Raw genomic sequence first — 23424 nt, 5'->3', positions numbered from 1 at the left:
TATGAAGCTGAGTCATGCGGAAAACAAGGTCAACCCAGTTAGTGGAAGCATGCAGCATGTCAGCCTGTTGATACCTTTTCCTGAGCCTGACTGGAAGATTCTGGGCAGAGAGGGGGGCTGAGAGAGGGTCCGGGTGAGTGGAGGGTGAGCGGATGGAGCCTCAGAGGTGAGGGTGGGCTTTAAAGGTGAGGCAGTGAGGATGGTTTTATGGATCGTAGTAGTGGTTACAGTGAGAGAAGACTTCTGGGGAGATGTGGCGGATGGGGTTATCGTTTTCTCGAGTGATGACGACACAGGGGAGGGAAGTTTAGAGGGGGGGTTTGAGGAGGAGTTCACAGGAACAGAGGGCAAAGACGTAGACACAGAATCAGATAATTTGGGGGATGGAGGATTTGCAGGAGCCACGTCAGGGAGAGGCAGTGCACAGGAGGGTGTTCCTGCCGTGACCTGGGAGCTTGGAGGATTAGGAGGTCGGTCGGTAGAGGAAACAGCCACAGGTGTAAGAGACTCGGCTGATTTTTTATGCTTGGATCGGGGTGAGGGCTGAGGGGAGGGGCCGGGGGAGGGTTGGATCTCTGACTGGACAGGGGTGGAGGTGAAGGAGTGTCGGCTGCGGCGGGGAGAGGGGCGAGGAGCGGTAGGTAGAGGAGGGCGGGAGTGGAGAGCAGGACCATCAGCTCCACAGGCTGGATGAATAGATGGATGGATGGATGAATCAGTAAAAGTAGATTATTGCAGAGGGAGAGAATGAAAGTGAAATGATTACTGTTGGGATCCAATGTTGTTAAATGGTGCTACCGTCATGAGGACCCTTTGGTATTCACACGATTCGCTTGTTTGTGGAACACCACAAACAGCACATGGAACTGTGATGAGCTGCGATCGACTTGTGACCTATTTAATGTTGTCAAATCATTTTTCTCTAAATGCAGATTTTTGCAACAGATATGCACCTAAAACACTCTAAACATATCATGCCATTTTGTTCAAGTAGGACCGAGCTGCTTTGCAATGAAGAGGAAAGAAAACTTAAAGTAGGAATGTCAGTATTTTTTGGATTGGAGGCAAAGAAAGTTAATGCTTTGACTGCATGTCAGCTGTATTTGTCTGCGTAGCATTAACCGAAAGTGACTCAGTACATTTACTCAAGTAGAGCTCTACAGCTCTATAGAGCTCTTTATTTATAAGAGAGCTGAAGAGAGACGGGAAATGTTGAGCGAATAGAGTGGGGGATGACATGCACCAACTGATCGGCAGACTGGGAGTCGAACCTGCGATAAGTTCGTCGAGGACTGCAGCCTCTGTATACGGGGCGCCTGCTCTACCAACTGAGATAAACCAGCGCCTCAAACTTCAGACTATAAACAATGAAATAATACTTTAATAATAGCGGCTTCAGCTGCAGCTGTAGCAAAGCAATCTTTGCCTTGTTTCAAATTAAAGATAGAAATGTCTTTATAAGTTTGGAAATTTAATTTCTCATCATTTCATTATTTTTAGTATTTAAAATTCTCTTGATACACTACAAAAAAATGCTGCTCACAGCTTAATGCAATATTAGTAATCCTACAATATATATATAACGTAAAATTAAAGGTGCTCTATTGTATAAGGAGTGCATTAACTATATGTACTTTAAGTTTGTTTAGCTACTTTAGTTTTAGTATCTTGTAACATGTTATTCTTAAATTGTTGTTAAACTGCTTCTGCTCATATGCGTACAATATATTATGTACAAATACATAAAGTAAATGCAGCACTTGCTTTTGAAAATTGCCATTAACATGTAATTTAATTCAGTCTAAAAACAGAAACATCTGAGACGAGTAGTCTGATGAGATTTACGCTGATTTGAGCAGCTTAGATTTCATGCTACAGTGGTGTCTCTCTGGATACAATGACCTCTGTGTGCCGTGTTGCAGCTGGAGCTTCTCCTGCCTTCAAACAGACTTCAATACATTGGCGGCATTAGTCTGTGATCACATGATTGTCAATAGTATTTAATGTCTGGATGAGAAATATTTGGTATGTAGAACAAATGGCATGAGAGTGTGAAATACTGTTATATAAACTGACAATAACAGCTGTTTCACACCTCCTCCTCGCAGGCAGGAGAAACAAACAGAGAGAGCGAGGGAAATAAAGGGCAGGAGGAAGGAGGCTACCTGAGGGTGGAAAAGTAGGTCCAGTGGAGTTTCGCTTGTCAGGTGGAGGAGGAGCGGGGCGATTTGGGCGAGTGAGAGTGTGAGGAACTGCTGCAGAGGCCGGGAGAGAGGAAAGCAGGAGAAGCAGCAGGAAGAAAAGAGGAAAAATAAGGTAGAGGAGGAAGAAATGTGTGACAAGATGAGAAATAATTCACAGTGAAGATCAGAAGGAGAAGTGTTTGTGTGAGTCGGCCCACCTGCCGCAGTGACAGACTTCCTGTCCTCCTCTTCATCGCTCTCATTGAAGTCGTCCATGTTGCCGATGTCTGTGGGTTTGACGCTCATCAGGCTGGCAAGACTCTGCATGTCTTCATCCCTGAGGAAAACAAACAGGAAACACTTCTTTTATCTCTTACAATACTTATACACAAATACTGGATTTTCAAAGTAAAAGTCATTTTTAAACTTGTGTTGTTGCCGCTCTTCGGTCTGGTATAAACATCATGACATTAGTGATGTCATATTGGGCAGACTAATGTGTGACAGCTACTAGTTTGTACAAAAACATTTTATCTCTTTAAATATGCTTTTCACACTATAAAAACTGCTTTAACTAAAGTAACTCACGTGGCTTTTCCCTCACGGACGAAGACACACGACAGCGACAGCTTTAGCGAAGCCTCCACCACTTTGACGGACAGAGGCTTCAGCTTCAGCGTCAGGTCCGTCTGCGTCGGCGTCGGACTGGCAAACCGCTTCAGGTTGATGTCTGCCGACGCCAGCACCTTACGATGCCCCTTGTTTTCCTTTACATGACAAAAGAACCATGATATACAGTGTATTGTATTTCCAACCACATCAATCAAAAGAACCAACAGCCCAGGGAAGCCCAGTGATGCAGATCATTGAAAAAAAAAAAAAAGAGTTGTGTTAACTTAGCGATAAGGAAGAAGTGAGTTAGAAAAGTATTAAAGAGATACTTACACCCTCAATGACGAAGGTCCACTCTTTGTCCTCAAACTCGTCAGCGTTGACCTCCTGAGAAGATCAAATAAACATTAAACATCCTCTCTGCCCATTAACCGTCATCATCATACATCATTATTCTATCAGCTGCTTCATCCATTTGCTTGTAAAAGTTGTTAATGAATGCAAACGAATGTTGTTGAATCATCTGGTTGTACAACATAGACTCTCTTTGTCAAATATTGTCAGTGTGACACGTACATAAAATATTATCACCATTCAATCACTGTGAATTTAAGTTTATATTTACTATGATCAAATATCTGACCTACATTCAGTTTTAAGTACATACACGTGTAAAACATACATTCCTATTTCATTCTTCATACTTCTCCGCCAGTAAATGAAAATATACAGAACCTACTAAACACTATTACATGTTTGTTTTATTTTTTGATTCATGGCTGATTTGGCTGCTGTAACTCTACAGTTATTAAAATAATCTGAACTCTACTGGAGGAATGAACACCTCTTTTCTGAATAATATTCCCTCATTTGTGTTTGGGTGTTGTGGTAAAGGGCGCTGACCAGCACGTCACTGGCGCATGACTGATTACTGGCACTATTTCTCCACCTTATGTAGATATTTCCTCTATTTGCTCCGTCTGTGTAGACAGTGTCAACAGTGTGTCGTGGTACCTTGAAGAGTGTAACAGAGATGTCGATGTTCTCGGGGACGGGCCACTCCACCATGCCTCTGTAGGGGTTCTTGATTCCAGGCTGCCAGCTGTGGAGCTGCAGAACAAACATCATGGTGAGACTGTGTGTGTGTGTGTGTGTGTGTGTGTGTTTCAGTTTGTGTATTGAGATTTGTCTGTAGTTTCACCTTTGAGCACATGCGCCTGTTCCTCCTGGTCCACACCACCCTGAGCTTGTCGGGTTGCCTACAGAAACATCAAAACATAAATCAAAACACAGAGATGACATCCTCCCACGTGGACAAATTATGTAACAATGTTCATTAGAGCTTTGAAGATGGTCTTCTTTAAACTGGGCTTCATATGCAGCAGAAATACATAAATATCTTTTAGATTGGTGCTACATGACCAGAGGAAACGTCAGAAAGCAGAAAACCTACAACATCCAGAATGCACTTTGCTGGGTGCTAAACTGGCTGTGCTTTGCCGTCTTGGACGCAATTTTGCTGCCCTGATTTCTGACTCAAAGTAGCCATGAATAATAAAAAAACATCCTCTAATCAAACAATTTTCTTTTACACTTTATACCAAATGTCAGTAATAATATTAATAATAATAACTTAGACTTATATAGCGCCTTTCAAGGGACCCAAGGCAGCTTTACAGAGTAAATAATAAATAGACAACAGAACAAAACAAGCAAACAAATAGGCAGAAAGAGGTAGTCAGTGGAGGCAAGCATACAAAAAATATGTATGTTGGGTCTGTAGTACTAAGAAAGGTAACACAAAAGTACACAGGAAGTGAATGAGGACCTCTGGCTGCAGAGGGGAAATAAACATTGTTAATCTGCATTTACTACCCAAATTTTAATGACACAAAGTTGGCTGAATGTGGTCACAGTTTCCCTTTTAATACACCAAACAAAGTGCATATGATACAAACACAACACAAGGTCTAAAAGAAGCTCTTATGACCGCCGCTGCTGAACGATAACGCCTCGGAGTTAAAGATAAAGCGCTGATGTGTGTGTGTAAGAGTCGTATGTATAAAGGTGTAAACGTGTGCATAGCATTTATTAATATGTGTGTGCTAGTGCTGCGTGTGCCTTTCTTTTTGTGTGTGTTGTAACGCATGCTTTTATGTTGCCATTGTATTTTCTGCTGCACGGGAAGTGACACTGGAAGCTGCAGGGTCACGTGACCATCTTAATGTGAGGTGTGCCTGCTGACAGGAAGAAGGAACCCCCTTCACAAAGGAACACACATACACCAGTACTTCAAATCAACTTCAAACATAACAGAAGTTGTGGATATATTTTCTTCACAGTGGTTTCAGCAGCTACAGAGGAACTTCAGAGAATACATAGCAGTGGTTTATAGTTGCCGAATGTTGCCTCAGGTTTATGTGTATCAGTGCTTGAGTATAGCAGAGAGGGCTGTGTTTGTACATGTGTTTATTTGGTATGTGTGTTAGGGGGTCAGGAGTGGCAGCAAAAATAGCCTGACATGCACAGAGTGAGGAGACTGTAGGGGACAGAGAGGAGAAGGAGGAGGAAAAGAACAGTAGAAAGAAGGAGACTAAAAGTATCTCCTGAAACACAAAGACATCTCCTGTACCAGTGAGCTCAGTGACAATGGTGGTTTAACGCAGGCGAACATTAGGGTGTAATACAGTTTATAACATGTAATTACTCTCCATGGTGGTTGTTGCTTTGCCCTTTAGCAGACAATGGTTTTATTCCACAGCTATATAAAATATATTCGCACATTAACAGACTGAAAGAAGTAAACATCTATCTCGTGTTTTGACATCCGAGTGTTACTGTAAAAATAGTGCTGTTACTGAGTCTTTAATAATGTCGGTGCCACTCTGCCGTCTCTGTAAACATCACTTTATCATCTTCTAACAGTTGTCACGCAAGAACCACCAGCCCTTCTTATCTGTGTGTTCGTCCTTTATCTAATGGAGCTGCATGTGATGGAGGATACCTCCAGGAGGCCATGTTCTTCCAGTCGTGCTATCAAGTAAATACAGCCTTACAGACACCCCGTCTTAATAACAGGGGTGGGACAAAATATTGATATGGCATTATATCCTCGTCCTGACTCGTGCAATACAATTACCGATAGGCTGGCGCCAAATATCGATATTTTAACTCACCGCGTCACAACTTCATGAACCCTCACGGTGGAAATTATGACATGAATGAGGGTAACATGAACGGAAATTAATTAGCTGAAGAAGTTAATCAGATATTGTAAAGTGTCATTATACGATTGTCTGGCAAGATATCAATTATCGCAGAATCGCTGATATTATCGTTATCGTGGGACACGTAACGCGTATCGTATTGTGAGTTACCCTGCGATTCCCACCCCTACTTAATAACACCTGAAATAACATATGACTCATGTTGGCTGCTTGCAACAATGGCTATATGTTATGAAGACAATTTTTTGCAAATAGTAGCTTATTTACAGCTTCACAACTTACAGAGCAATATTCACCATGCGCTCACATCGGGAAACTCAAAAAGTCACTCTTTTTGCTCTGTTTTTGGTCTCCACCTACTTGAAATCTAAATATACATTTCACCTAGTTGCCACCTGTGTCTGTCTGCCTTGTTTTGACGACCACGTTGTAAGTTTTTAAAGCTTTTCCAGTAAAAAAAAAAATCCTGCAGTGGCTGAAAAAAGTTGTTGGTCAAAAAGCTAAACTCTCTTTTAAGCTCTGTTACACTGAGGGGAGATTTAGGTGATATTTATGTGATATTAAGTGTCATATTCTCATTTCAGTTATTATAGAAATATTCAGCTTAAAGCTGCTATTATAGGTGCTTTAAAACATTGAATTAATGCAACATCTATACCCCTTTATAACTGCACTTTTAGAAGAAGAGTTATAGTTGCAAATTAACACATACAAAGTAAGTATGCGTCTCAGTAACAAGTCTGTGTGGGTGAGGAAAGCCAACGGTCTCAAATCATAGCACTAAATTAGAAACACACACACAACTTGTACACAAACATGTGACCTGAGAGACGTTTTCAACCCCCTACGTGGTCAAGGGTTCATTTCCTGCCTCTGATGTTTGATGTGTTCTTAACTATCATTCAACTCTGGCACTGTGTGCAGTGCTTAATCACACAAAACCTTAAAGCTAATTTCTTAAAAAACAACACAGCCGTAAAGTAGCATGACTAAATCTTTGGATTAATCACAGGTCCTCACTTCCTCCTGTCCTCTGAGGTCGCTCCCTGTTTGAACATCACGCTGCTGAAGACTTATGAACTCTGATTTCATCACTTTGGGAGTTGTCACTCTTTGTAAATCACTTTGTGTCCACACACCACAGGCTCTCTGCTGCTGATCCAAATCTCAGACCTTACTGACGAGAGGCTTCAGTCGTTACAGGATAAAAGAACTGATCAGTGTTTCTTATCATGCTGCTGACAAGCCGCTTATATAATTACTCCATGCTTCGATGTTATCTGGAAAGATAAGAATGCACAATGTGGGCCAAACTGGTGTGTGGGCTAAAGTTAAACACAGTAGAGAAACTTTTTTTGTAATATATCAGAGAATATTGTAGTCAATATCTTTTACACTTTAAAGGTACTTCAATATAACAATAACATGGCTAAAAACCAAAAAGAGTACACAGAGGAAAGTGATTTATACTTCCTTGTTTTTCCTTTTAAACATGAGACCCTTAAACTTTTAGTTTTGATTCTTTTTCTTTCTGTTCAGGGTTGTGTCAGAGCTGTGTGATGCTGCATCACCAGGCCACCTCTCAAATGTTTAAGACACATAATGGCACAACAGAGGGGAAGCCCAACAGAACTGTGATCAATTGAATGAACTGCATCTCTGAAATGAAGAGAGAGACAATTGAATCCAAACTGTTGTGTTTATAATGATAAATGATTTAGTATTGATGTGGAATGTAAAACTAAATCTTCCTCAGAATGAACCACAAGCACTTCTGTCTGATAGCCTGCTTTTATATACATATTCAAATTAAACGTATAGTGATAATAAAACAAAAACAATATTCAGTGTCATATTAATGGCTGTAACAAGTGATCATTCTCTTTGTGGATTGGTCTGTTTATTATTTTCTCGATTAATCAATTAGCTTTTTAGTCTAACTTTCTCTGGAGTAAATAAACCAGAAATATGAAGCTCAAATTAGATCAATTTGACTAATTACTGACCGATTAATCAATTATCCAAACAGTTTGTGAGTAATTTAATATTCAAAAACCAATCGATTAACGTTTGCATCTCTTGTCTTATTGTTTAAATGTCAGACATTATTGTGACCTTTGTTGACATTTATGATCCTTAGGACAATATTTACAGATAACTGCCTCTCTGACAAACACACGCAGACTCTGTCGATAGGCGGGGTTGAGAATCGAACCGACAATCACTCCGGAACAGCTGAGCACATGTACATATATATGAGGGACGCCCTCATCCTTCTCAATAGCGGAAAGACCCAAAACATGAGTGAATATGGAGTCTTATTATAACTAATAACATACGAAACACACACTCATTTTTAACGGTTAAACACAAGACTCACCATTTCTTGGTACACTCCAACACGAGCTCCTGGTAAGAGGCAACGAACTGAAACTTTGACGCCTTTTTACCAACTCGCTGCAGCCTCTTCCATACCGAAGTCATAACTGCCTCCGGTAATATAGAGCCTGAAAACAAACAGGGAAAAAAAAGAAAACAGGCTGTACACTTCCGCGCAAATATAGTCCAACTTTGCCCGGTGTAACAGTCCCTTAAAAGGTCCTCTTCTTCTTCTGTTGCTCCTGATGATGATGGTGGTGATGATGAACTTCGCACAAGCTGCGACTCGCGCTCATTGGCAATAAGTTGAATCACGCTAACAGGAAAAGATGAGAAATGTCGCCGAACAGAGAGCGCTTTTAACAGAAGTGGTGATTATATGAGCCGAGCATCAAAGAGGAACCGAGTCCGCCCTGTTAGTTGTCACTCAAAGCGGCCGTAAACGCCTCATATGAAGCTAAAGTTTCTACCAAACAACTGCACGAGCTCTCATTGACCACTTCTCTCTTTCTCTCTGGCAGTTATCCAGACGGAGACGGCACCGCTTAGTCAAGCCTTGTTGTAGCTAATATATGTCTACTGCTAGCTACTTCACCCTCCCTCCTTCCGTGAGAGAGACAGGCAGAGAGTGAGACAGGATATGCAAAGAGTGTGCACTGGTGATGCAGCAGTATGCAAACTTCTTTATCGAAATGCTTATAGTGAAGGCACTGAGGTAACAGTCTTCAGTCCTACCTGCAGACTTTGATCCTGACTGTCTATGTCACTGGAACATGCTTATCTGACTCTTTCACTTGTGTCTGAACGCTCAGAACTCCTGTCGGCAATCACTCAGGGCTTAATACATGAAGCCCACTATTTCAAACTGAGCTCATAGTTTTAACTTCCTGAGTTTCAGATGCGTCATACAGCAGTTATCCAGAAAAAGTGTATTTCATCCAGTAAACTACAGAGGAATACTTTCCATGAAGAGTGCCAGCCGTCTAGTCAGAGTGTGTGTGTGTGTGAGTGTGCGCGTGTGTGTTCAAGCCAGGTCATGGCACAGGGATTTTCCTCAGTGAGAGCAGGAGTGTATTTTTAGGTGGGGGAGCAGGGATGGATGGACGGACAGAGGCAGCTGGGGTGCAGCAGCAGGGGGGAAACAACTCTCTTATGACTCAGAGTTGGTCTTATATTACTCTGTGGGTTGAGTATTTAGAGACGCATTATTGCTTTTAGTACCTACAGAGGTTTATTTATTTTCACTACTTCCTTATGAACAGAGCTGACGGCTGTACAACTTCTTCATAATATATCACGTATCACCAGCCTTTATTGAAGTCAAAGTAAGGATATGAAACTATTAAAACTGCGACCCTGTTACATGTTCAAGTGCTGCATTAAAATGTTACTTAATACTGTAAGTATAATCAACTGAAGGTATACGATGCAGAAAATCCTCCGCTGTGGCCGTTATACTGTCATTTTTTATATTATTACTCGTGCATTACTACTGCAACTAATGATTATTTCATCGTGGAGTAATCTGCAAAAATTTTCTTTATTGCTTTCTTCTGTCCAGCCAATGTTACGCACCTAAAATTACAGAAAATACATTTCACAATTCAAAGGTAAGGTAATCTTCAATTTTTGTTAAAGTTGAAAACATGAAACAATATTTCATGAAAAATTACCTGATTGACTTATTGATTGATGGACTTTAGGGTGCAAAAATCAAAGTTTGAAATGTAACTTAGGCATCAGAAAAAAATGTACAGCAGTCAGTAGTAAAACATTTTACCCTGAACTGTTTTGGATGAGACGCAGAAAGTGGCATAAGAAGAATATACACAAATAAAGTACATAAGTTTAGTGCTTGAGTTAATCTACTTTATTACATCTCACCTCTCGACCTCTGCATTGTGACATACAAGTTTCAACAGTGTCCTTCCTTATGTTGTTTTTGTCTTGACTGAATCTCATTCTCATGTTTTACAACTAAGCAGTATTTCAGCCTCCCTCACTAACACCTCGTTGCTCTTCTCAGCCCTTCCTGCTGACATCCACTGCACTGACCTCCAGTCTGATGTCTACTTACTTTAATAATCACTCACTCTCGTGCGCCAACAGTAACTGTGGGTGGGATAATAACAGTAATGAGCCAAAAAAAATACAAAGAGAGGAGGACAGGGAAAGATAGAGACACAAATACAGTGAGTGTCAGTGAGTTTTGAATCCACATTTACATTAAGCTGATTATCAAAACCACAAATACAAGATAAAAAGATAGAAAGCCAACTGAGTTTTTCTCACAGTCAGACTGCCAGAGAGACAGACAGGCAGATAGATTCTAACAATAACCACAACATATGTTGATTATAAATAGAGAACAGCATGAGACTGTCGACACACACGTCACTGCCCTTCATTCCTTCTCGCTCCACAGCAAATGGTTTTCCCCACGTATCTGCTCTGCTTCCAACATGAACACAGAGGAGGAGGGAGGAGGAGGAGTGAAGGAGGGAGCGCTTCGCTGGAGACAGTGTGTCCCCTGTTGGTTATATCGTGCAGTAGCACCCTCTGACTGCCTTTTACTTCAACAATAATACTGCATATGCATATGCTGTAATTTTTTAAGATTTAGGTCTGGTGTGACAGAACAAAAAGCAAAGAAATTCCTTCTGATATTTGGATCAGAAAAATGTGTGTAAAATGTATAAACAATGCTCTTAAAATTAAAGAATATATTGGCTATTGATTGACAGCATGTCTGTTCTTCAGACAAAACACAAAAATAACCAAGAATGATGTTTGATTGGGAAGATTATCCTACTTAATACTCCAAAGAGGAAGTCTAAATAGCCTGGGATTATCAGGAAACCACACTTAAATTGCGATCTTACTTCATCCCTCACGTGCAAACATGGATGTCAAAATAATTCAGTTACACCCAGCTCTATTTCAGTGCCGAGCTAGCAGCATGTAGTAGCATGTAGATTGTGTCGACTAAAACCTGATGTCATTTGGTCTAACATGTCTGTCTGGATTTTCTTCTTATAATTTACATTTCTGCTGCGACATACAACAGATAGAAAACTTACACACCCAGGTAGAGCAAGTTTAGATGCTAATAGGCAAACAGTCAACAGCCTGTATTACAGAGCCATTTGAAAAAAGTTAATACATCTACAATTATGAGAAGGTCGAGTGTTTCTTTACAATTTACCTGCTGGTGTCGTGCACAAACCTCACCATGTCAAACACTCAAATTTGGACCCTGTTAAGATAGGAAAGAGAGAAAGCAGACCAATAACAAGCTGCAGTGGAGCAAATTCTTGGAAGTAAAAATTGATGCATCCGCAAAGGCCACATATGACATCTTATACGTTTCCTCAAACCGCATCAACAGGGACTTTAAGCTGCGACGGCTGAGGGACGGCTACAGCGTCCGTGAAACAATCCAAGACTTATTGTGTAAGTGTAAAAAACAAAACAGATAATACTGGAAATATGTTCTGGACGTGATAAATGGCATAACAAAAGACTCAATTGGGTCTTAAAGTAAAAAAAGAGACATGAAATTTGACAAAGAACAGTCAGGGTGTCTCCACAGCGCATGCTGCATGAGCCTGTATCTTCATCAGGGGATTTGAAAAGAGTCCTTGATCCACTGGTCCCTGGAGTTACTGCTCGGTGGGGGCACGGGCAAGGATGAAGACGAAGACGGCTGTGAGAGACCTCCTGTCACCTCCTCATCTTCCTCCTCCTCCTCCTCCTCTTCAGAGTCTCCGTTATAAGCACTGAAAGAGGCGTCAGATAGGAGCGAGGAGCCCTTGTACTCCTGGATGGCCTCATGGAGGGACCACAGCTGGCACAGTAGGGACATGTCGAGCTGACGCAGACCCACCTGTTACACAGAAGCATAAAACATCTGTTACGGCCAGCCACAAGTTAAGCAATATCACAGGAGAGGGAGTGCTGTTGTACTGAATATCGGCACAGCCCGAGGCCTCATGCCCAAGATAATAACAGCTGTGCTGATATTCAGTATAGACAAGACCTTCCTCTTGTGTGCTGTAGTGTCACAAATTTTGCTCCATCAACACGACTTAAATTGGACTGTTGCCTAACAACGTATACATTTTTTTGCACATTTGCTTCTCTGGTAGGCTATATAAAAATAATTCTGCTGACAGTTGTTTTGTGGCATGTTTGATTTCAAGGTGCTAACTTTGTCAATCTAGACAAAGAGTGTTCACTACACCTGAGGTGAAGTGATATATACAGTTAAAATTCCCAGTGCTGTTACACTCTATATCAGCATCCATGGAATGCTTCTTGTCCAATCAAATTACTAGGTCAGAACTTACATTAAGAATGAATGAGGAAAATTTGTTAGAAATTTCATGTTTGACCTTGGAAGTGGTTGATTATCTTACCTTAAGCTGCACTTCACACAGTTTAACAATTAGCCAATTTCACACCACCCGAGCAAACTTTTTTCACAGATGTGGTGTGGTTTTAGCCTTTGAAACTCGAGTAAGATGACCTTGTGTTGATTATGTCGTTATACTAATGAGGACTTCAATAATAATTTATGAAATCGAAAGAATGAGAGAAAGAAAGGCGATTTGTTCGCCCTCTTTTAAGACATGCAGAAAAACAAAGGCAGGAAACTCGCAGGCCACCTCACCATCTCTTTCCGCAGCAGAGCCAGAGCAGCATCCAGTCCGCCCGGTTTGCTGTGTCCGCGCGGCGCGTCCCCGCCACCCCGGTTTATGTCGGCTTGGATGCGCGCTCGCTTGCTGTGCACTTTCTCGATGTCCCGCCACGAGCCGCCGCTGGAGTTGAGGATGCCGCTTAGGCCTTTAGGCAGCGGCGGCAGACCCTCCACTGAGGAGGGGACACCACCCACCGGACAGCCCGACGCGCTGCACCGACTCCCGTTCATCTCGACTGCTGACTTAGCATGTATCACTCTCAAATGCGCATTCAGTCGAAAGGCGCTAATCTCCTCTCAATCGGTGTAGTCTTTAAACCGGCCTTTTAAAGGCAAAAGAAAGCCAATGCTTCCCCTTTCTCTGGATGTGAGCGGACTACAGTAGAAATAATGAACTCCGGGTTCATGTCAGGCTTCCTGGCTTTGTTTTGTTTCCTCTCCTTTGTGTGTGGGAGAGTTCACCCAGACAGCCTCCGGCTCCTCCCGGCAGTGACCGTGCCACGCCCCGCTATGGTCTGCCTGAGTGGGGTCAATTTTTTTTTAATAATAATATTATCGAAAACTGCCGAGCTCCGTTTAGACAAAACACAGAATCAGACTCAGGCTTTGTTACTCAAATTAATGTACCACCTTACAGAAACACAATTTTTTAAACCTTTATTTAACCAGGAGAAAAGCTCTTGAAGTAAAAAAAATCTCAAGAGCTTTTTTCCCGGTTATATAAAAGTTAAATAAAAAAACAAAACAAAAAAAAACAGTAAACTAATCCGCCAATAGTTGCATTCGAAGTGCTATAGTGGGGATTTGTGTTGAAACAAATAAGCATAAGTATTAGTGCAGATGTCATTGTAGTCCACAGGACACATTTTGAACAGACATGCATTCTACATTTTTATTGGTCCTTAAAAATGTTCTTGATTAAATACAGCGTTATCCCATTTTATACACTTTATGGCATGGCATTTGGCGCCCTCTTGTGGAAAGAAACAAACTGCAGAAGTCCTGAACAGGCAAAGCTTTATTCAGCTGCAGTATTTCAAAAACTTTAACTGCCTTGAGCAACACTGTCGCTGGCCTTTTAATCTAATATGAAGTGCTGTCAATTAATGTGCAGTGCACAGTTTATTTCCTCTAGATGTTTAAATGAATAAAGCAGTACGAGTCTGACACCAGAATCTGTCTGTCACTGATCACATGACTATCAACTCCATTATGTGTCTAATATATTTACAATAAAAAAAAACTCAGAACTGCCAGCACACAATGACAGTCTTTCCATCACCAGAGGGGCAGAGACAACAGATATCTGTGTGAGTGTCAGAATGAACAGTCAGGGCCGGATTAGAGGATTGGTGTGTTCACTTATATACCTACAAAGCACACATTTAACTGATGACTTACAGTTCAGTGTGTTGTACATCGTCAGTGACACGCTTGTTTCTGCAGAAACACAATTATTTTGTGTTTTTTTTTTACTTGCAAACCAACACCATGTTTTATATACTACAGAACAACCAATCAGAAAACAGATGTTGTGATTTGCTGGATGTTAATTTGTTGGCCATTTTGAATTATTCAAAGGAATCAGCTCAGGATATATGTTAGCAGTCTCTTACTGTTGAATACAGATCAAGTCTCCTTTTAAAATGTTTAAATGGCCAGAAAAAAAAAATTCTAATCTTCAAACATTTGTACTTAAACATATGAAACCATGTAACATGACATCTCTGCCAGCCAAACAACTCTGTTAACACGTTTGACATTTTAATCCTATTTCAAGTGCAATTCTTGACCAATTTTGAATTCAGCTCTATGCAAAGATTCAGTCAAAGAAGCGAACCAGAGTCAGTATTCCAGGACAGAGGCAGGAAGAAACAGCGTTCCTGTTAGTCCATTGTTTTAACCTTTCCCATAATGGCTACTGGCTGAGCTCCTTGAGGCTGCGCAGTGAGCTGGCACAGCTAGCAATCAGGCTGCAGAGCTGGATGCTCGCCTCCAGGGAGGCCGAACTCTGTAGCTGATTAGTGGCCCAGCGAAGTTTGGTTAGAACAGCTTCCTCTGCTTCTTGCAGCACAGGTTGGATGGCAGCACTCTGTGGGCTTACTGGAGGACGAGCAGGTGCCAGGGCTGGGGTGGGGGCAGGAGGTGTAGGAGAAGGGACAGTGGCCGGAGGCAGGACAGCTCTTCCTCCTGCGGCAGCCCCCTCACAGTGCTCGGGTCTGGGAACTGTCACACTTGCCTGACTGCCGCTGAGGCCTCCATTGACAACAGGAGCCTGGGACGGAGCAGGGGACTGGGCTGCAAGTTGTCTTTCTCTCACTTGGGACAATGCTGCCTGCGCATTTAGAGCTTTAAGGAAACAGAGAAAGGGAGACATGGGAACAAGCACAAATAAAATGTACCAAAAATGTAAAGCAAGAAGAGCAACCATGCAGGAAATAAGACAACATTATGAAATATGTGTGGATGGAACAGAAGACACAAGAGATGAAACAGCAGTTTTCTTATTACTTGTGCATTTAAAGTGAGTGTATGAGATGTTTGTACCAGGGTTGTCTTTGTCAACATCAGAGTCCAGCTCCTGACATGAGACACAGTAGATTTTCTGCTGTCTGTCCTGGAGAAGAATTGTCTGGAAACACAAAAACACACACGCATTACATTTTACCACCTTTTATACAAGATTAGGGCGCTACCATAACCAAAAACAATCCAATTCACTCACCCCACACACATCACAGCAGTCTCCCAGCATCTTGTATCCTTTTAGCAGGTAGCCTCCCATCAGCTTGCTGATTTTGTCTTGTCGCTCCCTGCGAGCCTGGATCACCTTCATCTCTGCCTCTGTTGGAGGCTCCCACTCAAAGTCCTCGTCATCTGGGGTGAGTTACAAAGCGCTGATATAATATTTCACCTACGCAGACAAACTACTTCACCACTATCACAACAATATGCTCAGCTGTGATGCTACTTTTAAACAGTCCCTAGCAATGCTGTAACGTACAGATACATCGACTTTCTCTGTCAGTATGCCGATTATTAATCAACAGTCAATTTTACAATATGTTTGCACTTCCACAAGAAAATCTGTACACTTTGGTCAGCGTTGTATTATGTTTAAACGTGATCAGCCTTGCCGCAGTGCTCTGCGAGGAAATGATGATAAGCTAAGCTAGCAAATCAACCGAGCTAACGTCAGCTAACGATATCCATTTGAAGGTAAAAACAAACCTTAGAAAATATAAAACTACACGTAAGGATATTTGCACATATGAACACAAAAAACAGTCCTTTAACAACACTGTAAATGATACGCAGAATTGATAAAGTAAGCTTGTTTATAAGTTAATAAGTTCACAAACCTCCATTCAGTGCCATGTTGCTTCAATGCTACACGTTGTGCGTGATGACGTAGGAGTCTTCAACTGTCGTCACTTTTTTCTTCTTCTTCTATGAAGTTTAACGGCAGTGGAACCCTTAACGTTGCTATACTGCCTCCTTTTTCGATTCGGCGGTAGTACAGTTCCTGTAACTAGCAATTGTAACTAGATTTTTCAAGTTACTGGAATATTCTAATGTGCTCTAATGTTGTAATGCACTCTGATGTATTTTTCGTTTTATGTGTGATGTGTTAAACAGGGGAAATTAAGAATAAGGAAGATTTGTTTTGTTCTCCAGTCTATGACGACAAAGGGGACATATTGTTTAGTAAAATTACTTGTATTTACCAAGTGGCAAACTCTGATGTTGAAGCCCAATGCGCAAGTGCAGAAAACTGCATTTCTTTGAGCGTCCACTTGAGGCTGGCACCAAAAAAAAAAGCAATCCATCAGGCTCCCTATTACAGAGCCAGGTTTTACAGCCGAACTAAAAATGTTAAACATGGAAAAAAACACAGCATGTTACAAAAAGCGGTAATGGGCTCTATAGCTCATTTCTTTATTCATGACAAGTGAACTTGATCTTGACTGTGTTTTTGTTGTTGCAGCCTTTTTTTCATGCAAAAATCTGACAAATAATCTGTCTTGCTGTGTTGTTTATTGCACTAACTGGCCGTCCAAGAAGTCTGTAGTAAAGCTTTTTCAGTTAGTGAAATTCTAGTGTTATTGTATTAATATTTTTCCACTAAGTAGCATACAGTTTTTGGCTACTGTGCTCACCAATATCTTAGCTCTTAGCTTGTTCATTGTTTGTCACACATTGATCTACTCGGCGGCCAGTGCATGGGAGTCAGGATTAATAATAATAATAATAATAATACATTTTATTTGTAGAGCGCTTTTCAGGACTCAAAGATGCTGTACAATATTTAAAATCAATACTAAAAAAGAACATAGACAAATGTACATACTTCAAACAAGTCAAAACAAAGCAACAGTACAATTACAGATTAAAAACTAATTTAAAAAGGTGAGTTTTCAACAGGAATGCATGGATGAGTGTATCTGCAATTGTTGTGCATCCATGTTTTTATTTCAGAGAGGCAGTTAATGATAGTGGAGTGTGTTTCTGTGGTTAGGGATTTGGTTGAAATGTATAGCTGGATGTCATCAGCGTAACAGTGAAAGTGAAGGCCATGTTGACGGATTATGTTACCAAGGGGGAGTAAGTAGATGATGAACAGGAGGGGACCAAGCACCGAGCCCTGGGGGACGCCTTGGGCAAGAGGAGCGATGTTAGAGCTGCAGTTGTTGATATGAATGAATTGTTGACGGTCAGTGAGGTATGATCTTAGCCAGGAGAGTGCAGTTCCAGTGATTTGGACAGTATGTTCTAGACAGGAGAGAAGAGTAGTGTGGTTTATTGTGTCAAATGCAGCGGTGAGATCGAGGAGGATGAGAATGTTGAGGTGGCCGGAATCGGAGGACAGAAGAAGATCATTTGTGATTTTGAGGAGTACGGTTTACAGAGAGAGATTACAGCAGACAGTAGTGACGAGAAGGCTGCTCATTTAAGTTACCCGGTAAGCTACCAATGTAGCAGTGTCGTATTTGAGCTGTATCATTATCAGGTTCTGTCTGTCTTTATGTTGGCCAGAATGTACCAGTGTCACAGCATCATTAATTACCGCCACAACGTAGAAGCTCACCGGTTAAACCAACATGGCGGCTGCAAAATCCCGTATGAGTTTACGCAGTCGAGACACTGTTGGGTGACGTCACGGTGGCTAGGTCCTATATTTTTAACAGTGTATCTTATTTAAGCTGAATTCTTTTGGCTGGACAAATATGAAAAAGTGTCTGTTCTTCAGGAAGCCGACCTTTTATCTAGTTGATTTTATTTTGTTTAAGGCCGAGCTTAAAAGTAACATGTAATCTTGTAATTACACGCAATTTTAATGAAATGTTTTACATCCGTATCTATTTGGTGTCTTGTTAACCATTAAGGGTCGGGCCCTTTTTGTGTATGAAAATAAAAAACAGTCAAACTATCAATCAGTGATAGCCAAGAAACAGAAACAAACCTCAATCATTCATTTTTAGAATTGCTTTATTGTATTTCGACTATATATGACTTACCGTCAGAACATAATCTTGTACATTTCACAGAAGAAAAAAAAACACATCAAAATGATAGAAGTGTATCACTGTAATCCAAAGCACAGTGGTTTTTATGGTCTTCAAACGGATTTCTTATCTATCCCCCGCTTATGCTCTGCAGTTAAGTGAAAAGCACACTTATTTGATGTGCTTCTACGTAAGTCTTTGGTCTCTAAATGCTATATAACAATAATTAAACGACAAAAACATGAACAACAAAATCTGTATGGGGTTTGATGTTACGTCTGTATGTGTAACCTTAAAAGCTCTTTGGTGTAGACCTTTTTCACAGCCGACATTTTTACACCCACCAGGAGGAAAAGCACAGGTGTTTAAAGTAGCATTAATGATGGCTGTATTCCATTTAGCTGCTTCAATTTCATGTTCCTGGTTGTGTGCATGCTGACTGCCTGTCATGGCTTTCTCAGACACCTGAATAGAACAGAACCATTGTTAAAGTTTTTATTAACACCTGTGATTTTCCTCCTGTTGGATGTAAATATGTCCGCTGTGAAATAAACCCATTGGGTTTCATCGGTCGCATCCATCTTCTTTCTTTCGTCTTTTACCCTTGTTGTCTTTCTGTCATTCTGCTGGTTTCTTTCAGCCTCCTGGGGGAGATCCTCTCTGAAAAGAAGAAAACACAAGGTACATTTTACAACACAAACAGAATGTGAACATAATGAACACAATCATCACCTGACATTGTTTTAACATTATACTGTGTGACACATCCACTAACATGCAACATAACACATTAAATTACCATACGATGATCACTACACTGCATTACTTTTATGAAGTATCTGTTCTAAAGGGAACTCTTTAAATCAATGACTGTATATATAGATGGACGACGTGTCTTCATCTGCTCCCATTGTACGGAATTGATGCCAAAATAGCCCCTGTGATTTCATAGTTTGACTCATGTCCCATCTGTTAACATGGAGGAGGCGGGCTTTATGACCTATACTGCAGCCAGTCAGCAGGGGGCGCCCGAAATGTTTTGGCTTCACTTTTAGGGAGCTGTCATGTTGTCCATCTATATATAGTTTTTGCTTTAAATACTCCATCATCCAGCTGAATGCCTTGGAAGTTTTAATTAAATTAATTAATTAAACTTTGCTATATAAGATTTTTTAAATCACAATCTGCACACACAGAAAACACTTGTGCACACTTTATTGTGGGTGAAACTCACCTCGACTATGGGGGAGTTTTCTTTCAAGACACTGTAAGAAAGAAAAGACCGAACATTATCAAACAGTAACAAAATACCTGAAAGAAATGTCAAAAATGTCACCTCTAACATTTACTTCTTTCTTGCCAGCTTGCAAAATATGTATAGCAATATTATTTCTCGCTGACAGTGTCACAAATAAAAGTGATTTGTTACTTACGCTGATGTGAAGTCTTTACTCTGTTCAGTTTGAAATGCAGATTGATGAGAAGTGAAGACAATGATAGAATTAAAACCAGCATATAAACTGTGAGCTGCACTGGTGTCAGTGTACAGGCTTCTGATAAACATACCTTCCGGTTTGGGGTGCATGAGACTCAACGGCAACTCCACTGTCACATCACTGCAGAGAAACAAACCAACCAATCAGAACAACACAGGTAATTTGGAGATGATCACTGCTGTTCTGCTGCTTATGATCAGAAATTCAACTCACCTGGACGTGAGGCCGCCCAGCAGGCTACAGGAGAAGAAAAAGAATATTACGAGTTTGTTTTAATTTTTTTTTAGGTTCATATTAAGCTCCTTGAGTCAAAAGTGCTGAAAGGGGAACAGACACTCACCCTCCTCCGGCTACCATGAGGTTAATTTTAATCTTGTAGGAAACCAGGATTCCCAACACCTCTTTTTCTACACCCGTTCGCAGCCTGCGGGGGAGAAGATTTTTTTACTTTTATGTGCCATGGAGTGACATACAAGAAAAACAAATGTCAAGGTTAAACTACAAATTGCTCATTTGGTCCATTTATTGTCTGACCTTTATAGCAACAATCAAATGAAGTAAAAGTAAGACTTACATAGTGGTGGAGGCCAGGTTGGTGTCCTCATCCTTCAGCCGTCCGTCCAGTGCCAGCCCTCTTTTCTCCTTGTTGTCAGCGAGCAGGGGGGTGATGGACAGAGTGTTTTCATAGGAGCCACTTGGCTCCACTGTCTCTCTGTGGAGAACAAAACAAATGCCACACATAAACATGTGTGTTTGCTACTGTAATATTTCTTTCTGTGGTTCTGTCAGTTTACTGTCTACGTACCCAAACTCTTGGCAATAAACTTGCTTGGTGTATTTGTCTGCTGAGTAGAGGACGATGTCTGTGGTTTGGTCCACTGTGAGAAGAGGGGGATGAAAATAAAGAGAGAGTGATGTTTCTTCTCAGTCAAAGACATATCACATCTATATAAAGGCATAGCTATTATCAGAGGTACCCACCAGTGATTTTGAATTTCTTGACTGTTTTGTTGCTCTCGTTGTTGATTTTGATTTTGATTGGGATTGGCTCGCCATGGAAGTAGAGCTGTGGTCAAACCAGCAAGAAGACAGTTAATGTTGAGGAATAGTTGGAAAAGCAGAGTCTGCATTCAAATTCACTGTGCAAATAACAACAAAAAATAAGGATGGTCTTTGAGATACGTTAAGTGATAAAGTGTTGCCACCGTACATCTTTGTCCATGGATGCTTCTAGATGAACAGGCTTGTCGGACATCATGAAGCTTTTGCAGAGGTCAGCCTTGGGCCCGGCGCCCACCTGAGAGGGGGCGTACTGGACTTTACGAATGATAAGGCGAGCAGTGTCCCTGTTGAGCAGAAGAGGAGGAAGTAAGAAGAGATTGATACCGAAGAAGAAGTTGTTAGCCATCATAGTTCTGGCCAGCGCGAAAAATAAAAAGGGCTCCAGTTGCATGCCTTGTGGTACCCCAAGGCATATAACTAGTACACTTCAGTAGAATAAATATAGGGAAGTATTAACTATTTAACCAATTTGAGGCACAAAGAGGCAAACAATTTTTTTTACACTGAGGGCAGCTCAGTTTAATATGGTGCAATGCCATTGGGGAATCTAAGAGGGCACTTTTTCTGCATTCCTTCATATTAGAGGCCCCAGTGGTCAGGCAGAATAGTGAGGCAGACAGTATGGAAGCATACTCACTTCTTTTCAATCTTCTCATCAGCGCTGCACTTTTCCTTGGCAAGGTAAGTTTTGACCTCAAGGTCAACACCACAAGCCTGCAAACAAAAAATTAAAGGTTAGCAGCGACAACGACGACGAATGAGGGTGTTGGCTATAAAGAGGGTGTGTGGGTGTGCGGCGTTAGAGTGAGCCTTACCTTCCCCTTGTCATCTGGTCCCGGCTGCAGAGAGACTGAGCATGGCAGGTTGTTGGGAATCTAGAGAGACAAAGAACATTTGTTGCTAAACAGAAGAGTTAATCACAATATAAAGTTTTCAGAGATTTAATTCCAACAATTTAATAGGAATCAGTTCAGAAAGTTTAGGCTGTAAAGGTCATATTTTAGAGTCCCAAAAATCCGATGACATGTTGTCATACCTCAAAACTGAATGGGATTGCGTTGTCTCCTGCTTTCTTCAGCAGGGTATCGTGCATGGCGGTCAGAGTGGGCTTGTGGCACTCAGGGTAGATCTGGACTTGCTGGATCCAGATGTCCTTCCTGAAGCAAAGGCCCATCACATCCAGGTCCTCACTACCATAACGGAAGGCACATGCCAGCTGCACGAAGACTGTGAAAACATGACAGCATATTGGATATTTCAATGACTGCACTTCGGAAAGCTTGAGCTGAGTCTAATGTAAATGGGAATAACAGCTCTTTGAGAGGAGCCAGAACAAACAGGTCTTGTGACTGGTTTCAAAGTGAAGGACCGGTAGTTGTTTCTTTTGTGTATTTGTTGTTTGCAAACTAGTTTAGAGGTGCATTACTGCAACGTAGCATCACCAACCTTTTCTGTCTCCAAAATTTGACGTGTCCAGCTTCACAATACCATCTGTAAATGTAACAGAGCAGACATTGATATATATAGAGATATTTATATATCATCCGGACACACACATACACACACTGAAGCAGGAGCTTACCAACTTGGTCCACAGAGGTAATGTGGTCCACATAATCTCTCTTCCCCAGGTAGAGGGTCAGCTGTCGGACAGAAAATAAGACAATTGAGTTGTTTGGACTCTTTTGAGAGTGTGTCTGTTTCCAAGTATGTTTCACTCATTTCTAATAAATACTGACAATATAAATATTTGTAATATCACAAAACAAACGAAAGCAAGAGAAGAAATGTAGGCGTACCCCTTCGCTTTTACTGGTCTTCTTGTAAACCCTGTGAAAAGAATATCAGACATATCACTTTAATTTATTAACCCTTATTTCTTCATTTTTCACACTCAGTTTTTACTCCAATATAAACCACTTCTCCTCATAATCAGAAGTAATGACAGCAAGTTTGACTCATGAAAAGTTGAGCATAGCTGCAGACCTATAGATTGGATTAATAGTAACTGGCTTGTTAATGTAAATAAGACTTTGAACACAGTAATGAGGGACTGTCTGGATTAGCCAGATGATTTAATGATTAGTTTTAGGCTGTAAAGGTGAAGTAAGTTTGTTTGCCAGCAGTAGAAGGGCCAGTAATCCCTTATTCCCTTTTATCCAGTTAGGAACAGCTAAGAGTGGAGCAGCTTTACCTCATCGTGCTCGGATTGAGAGGCAGGCCCAGGTGAGGAAGCTACAAATGTTGTGTGGTAGCGTT

General features: G+C 41.2%; 4 protein-coding genes across 14 annotated transcripts in view; all 4 read right to left on the bottom strand.

Annotated features, from left to right (window-relative positions):
- ehbp1l1b (EH domain binding protein 1-like 1b) overlaps positions 1–8991 on the bottom strand; it is a 30425-nt gene extending 21434 nt beyond the window's left edge. For 7 of the 11 annotated variants that reach the window (XM_069665255.1, XM_069665262.1, XM_069665279.1 and 4 more), the window contains exons 1-8: positions 8403–8991; positions 3997–4054; positions 3810–3905; positions 3129–3182; positions 2772–2950; positions 2402–2520; positions 2166–2255; positions 75–686 (exon numbers count right to left, since the gene is read on the bottom strand). In XM_069665255.1, coding sequence (XP_069521356.1) covers positions 75–686; positions 2166–2255; positions 2402–2520; positions 2772–2950; positions 3129–3182; positions 3810–3905; positions 3997–4054; positions 8403–8506 — 1312 coding nt within the window. In that variant the 5' untranslated portion in view covers positions 8507–8991. The remainder of the gene's footprint in view (positions 1–74; positions 687–2165; positions 2256–2401; positions 2521–2771; positions 2951–3128; positions 3183–3809; positions 3906–3996; positions 4055–8402) is intronic. The other 4 variants (XM_069665313.1, XM_069665322.1, XM_069665330.1 and 1 more) reach the window with 2 other exon arrangements.
- Positions 8992–10079: 1088 nt separating this feature from the next.
- fam89b (family with sequence similarity 89 member B) lies at positions 10080–13527 on the bottom strand. The gene is made up of 2 exons (XM_069672884.1): positions 13074–13527; positions 10080–12287 (listed from the first exon to the last, which is right to left on the bottom strand). Exons 1-2 carry the CDS (start codon positions 13329–13331, stop codon positions 12021–12023), a joined length of 525 nt encoding a protein of 174 aa, XP_069528985.1. The 5' UTR covers positions 13332–13527; the 3' UTR covers positions 10080–12020.
- A 453-nt stretch (positions 13528–13980) lies between these two features.
- Positions 13981–16511, bottom strand: znrd2 (zinc ribbon domain containing 2). The gene is made up of 4 exons (XM_069674057.1): positions 16463–16511; positions 15826–15977; positions 15648–15732; positions 13981–15449 (listed from the first exon to the last, which is right to left on the bottom strand). The coding sequence occupies exons 1-4, from the start codon at positions 16476–16478 to the stop codon at positions 15019–15021; spliced, it is 684 nt and encodes a 227-aa protein (XP_069530158.1). The 5' UTR covers positions 16479–16511; the 3' UTR covers positions 13981–15018.
- Positions 16512–19120: 2609 nt separating this feature from the next.
- arr3a (arrestin 3a, retinal (X-arrestin)) lies at positions 19121–23364 on the bottom strand. The gene is made up of 17 exons (XM_069672460.1): positions 23360–23364; positions 22965–22995; positions 22748–22808; positions 22612–22656; positions 22202–22392; positions 21981–22040; positions 21803–21879; positions 21314–21449; positions 21085–21169; positions 20909–20981; positions 20678–20815; positions 20444–20527; positions 20317–20340; positions 20174–20223; positions 20041–20060; positions 19842–19872; positions 19121–19267 (listed from the first exon to the last, which is right to left on the bottom strand). The coding sequence occupies exons 1-15, from the start codon at positions 23362–23364 to the stop codon at positions 20056–20058; spliced, it is 1065 nt and encodes a 354-aa protein (XP_069528561.1). The 3' UTR covers positions 19121–19267; positions 19842–19872; positions 20041–20055.
- Positions 23365–23424: the final 60 nt, after the last annotated feature.

This window comes from Semicossyphus pulcher, unplaced genomic scaffold (assembly GCF_022749685.1).
Source record: "Semicossyphus pulcher isolate SPU_LCO1_2020_fin unplaced genomic scaffold, fSemPul1.0.p SCAF_10, whole genome shotgun sequence".
Classification (NCBI taxonomy): Eukaryota; Metazoa; Chordata; class Actinopteri; order Labriformes; family Labridae; genus Semicossyphus; species Semicossyphus pulcher.
Note: the sequence above shows the minus strand (reverse complement) of the source record. Positions and strands in the feature narration are given on the sequence as shown.

Coding starts and splice junctions, on each gene's coding strand:
- fam89b (XM_069672884.1), bottom strand. CDS start 13,331: ATGAACGGGAGTCGGTGCAGCGCGTCGGGCTGTCCGGTGGGTGGTGTC. Junction 12,288..13,073: donor CTCTGCTGCGGAAAGAGATG/GTGAGGTGGCCT, acceptor TCTGTGTAACAG/GTGGGTCTGCGTCAGCTCGA.
- znrd2 (XM_069674057.1), bottom strand. Junction 15,733..15,825: donor ACTGCTGTGATGTGTGTGGG/GTGAGTGAATTG, acceptor TTGTGTTTCCAG/ACAATTCTTCTCCAGGACAG. Junction 15,450..15,647: donor TGTTGACAAAGACAACCCTG/GTACAAACATCT, acceptor GTTTCCTTAAAG/CTCTAAATGCGCAGGCAGCA.
- arr3a (XM_069672460.1), bottom strand. Junction 22,657..22,747: donor TACCTCTGTGGACCAAGTTG/GTAAGCTCCTGC, acceptor TTACATTTACAG/ATGGTATTGTGAAGCTGGAC. Junction 22,041..22,201: donor CAATCCCATTCAGTTTTGAG/GTATGACAACAT, acceptor TTGTCTCTCTAG/ATTCCCAACAACCTGCCATG.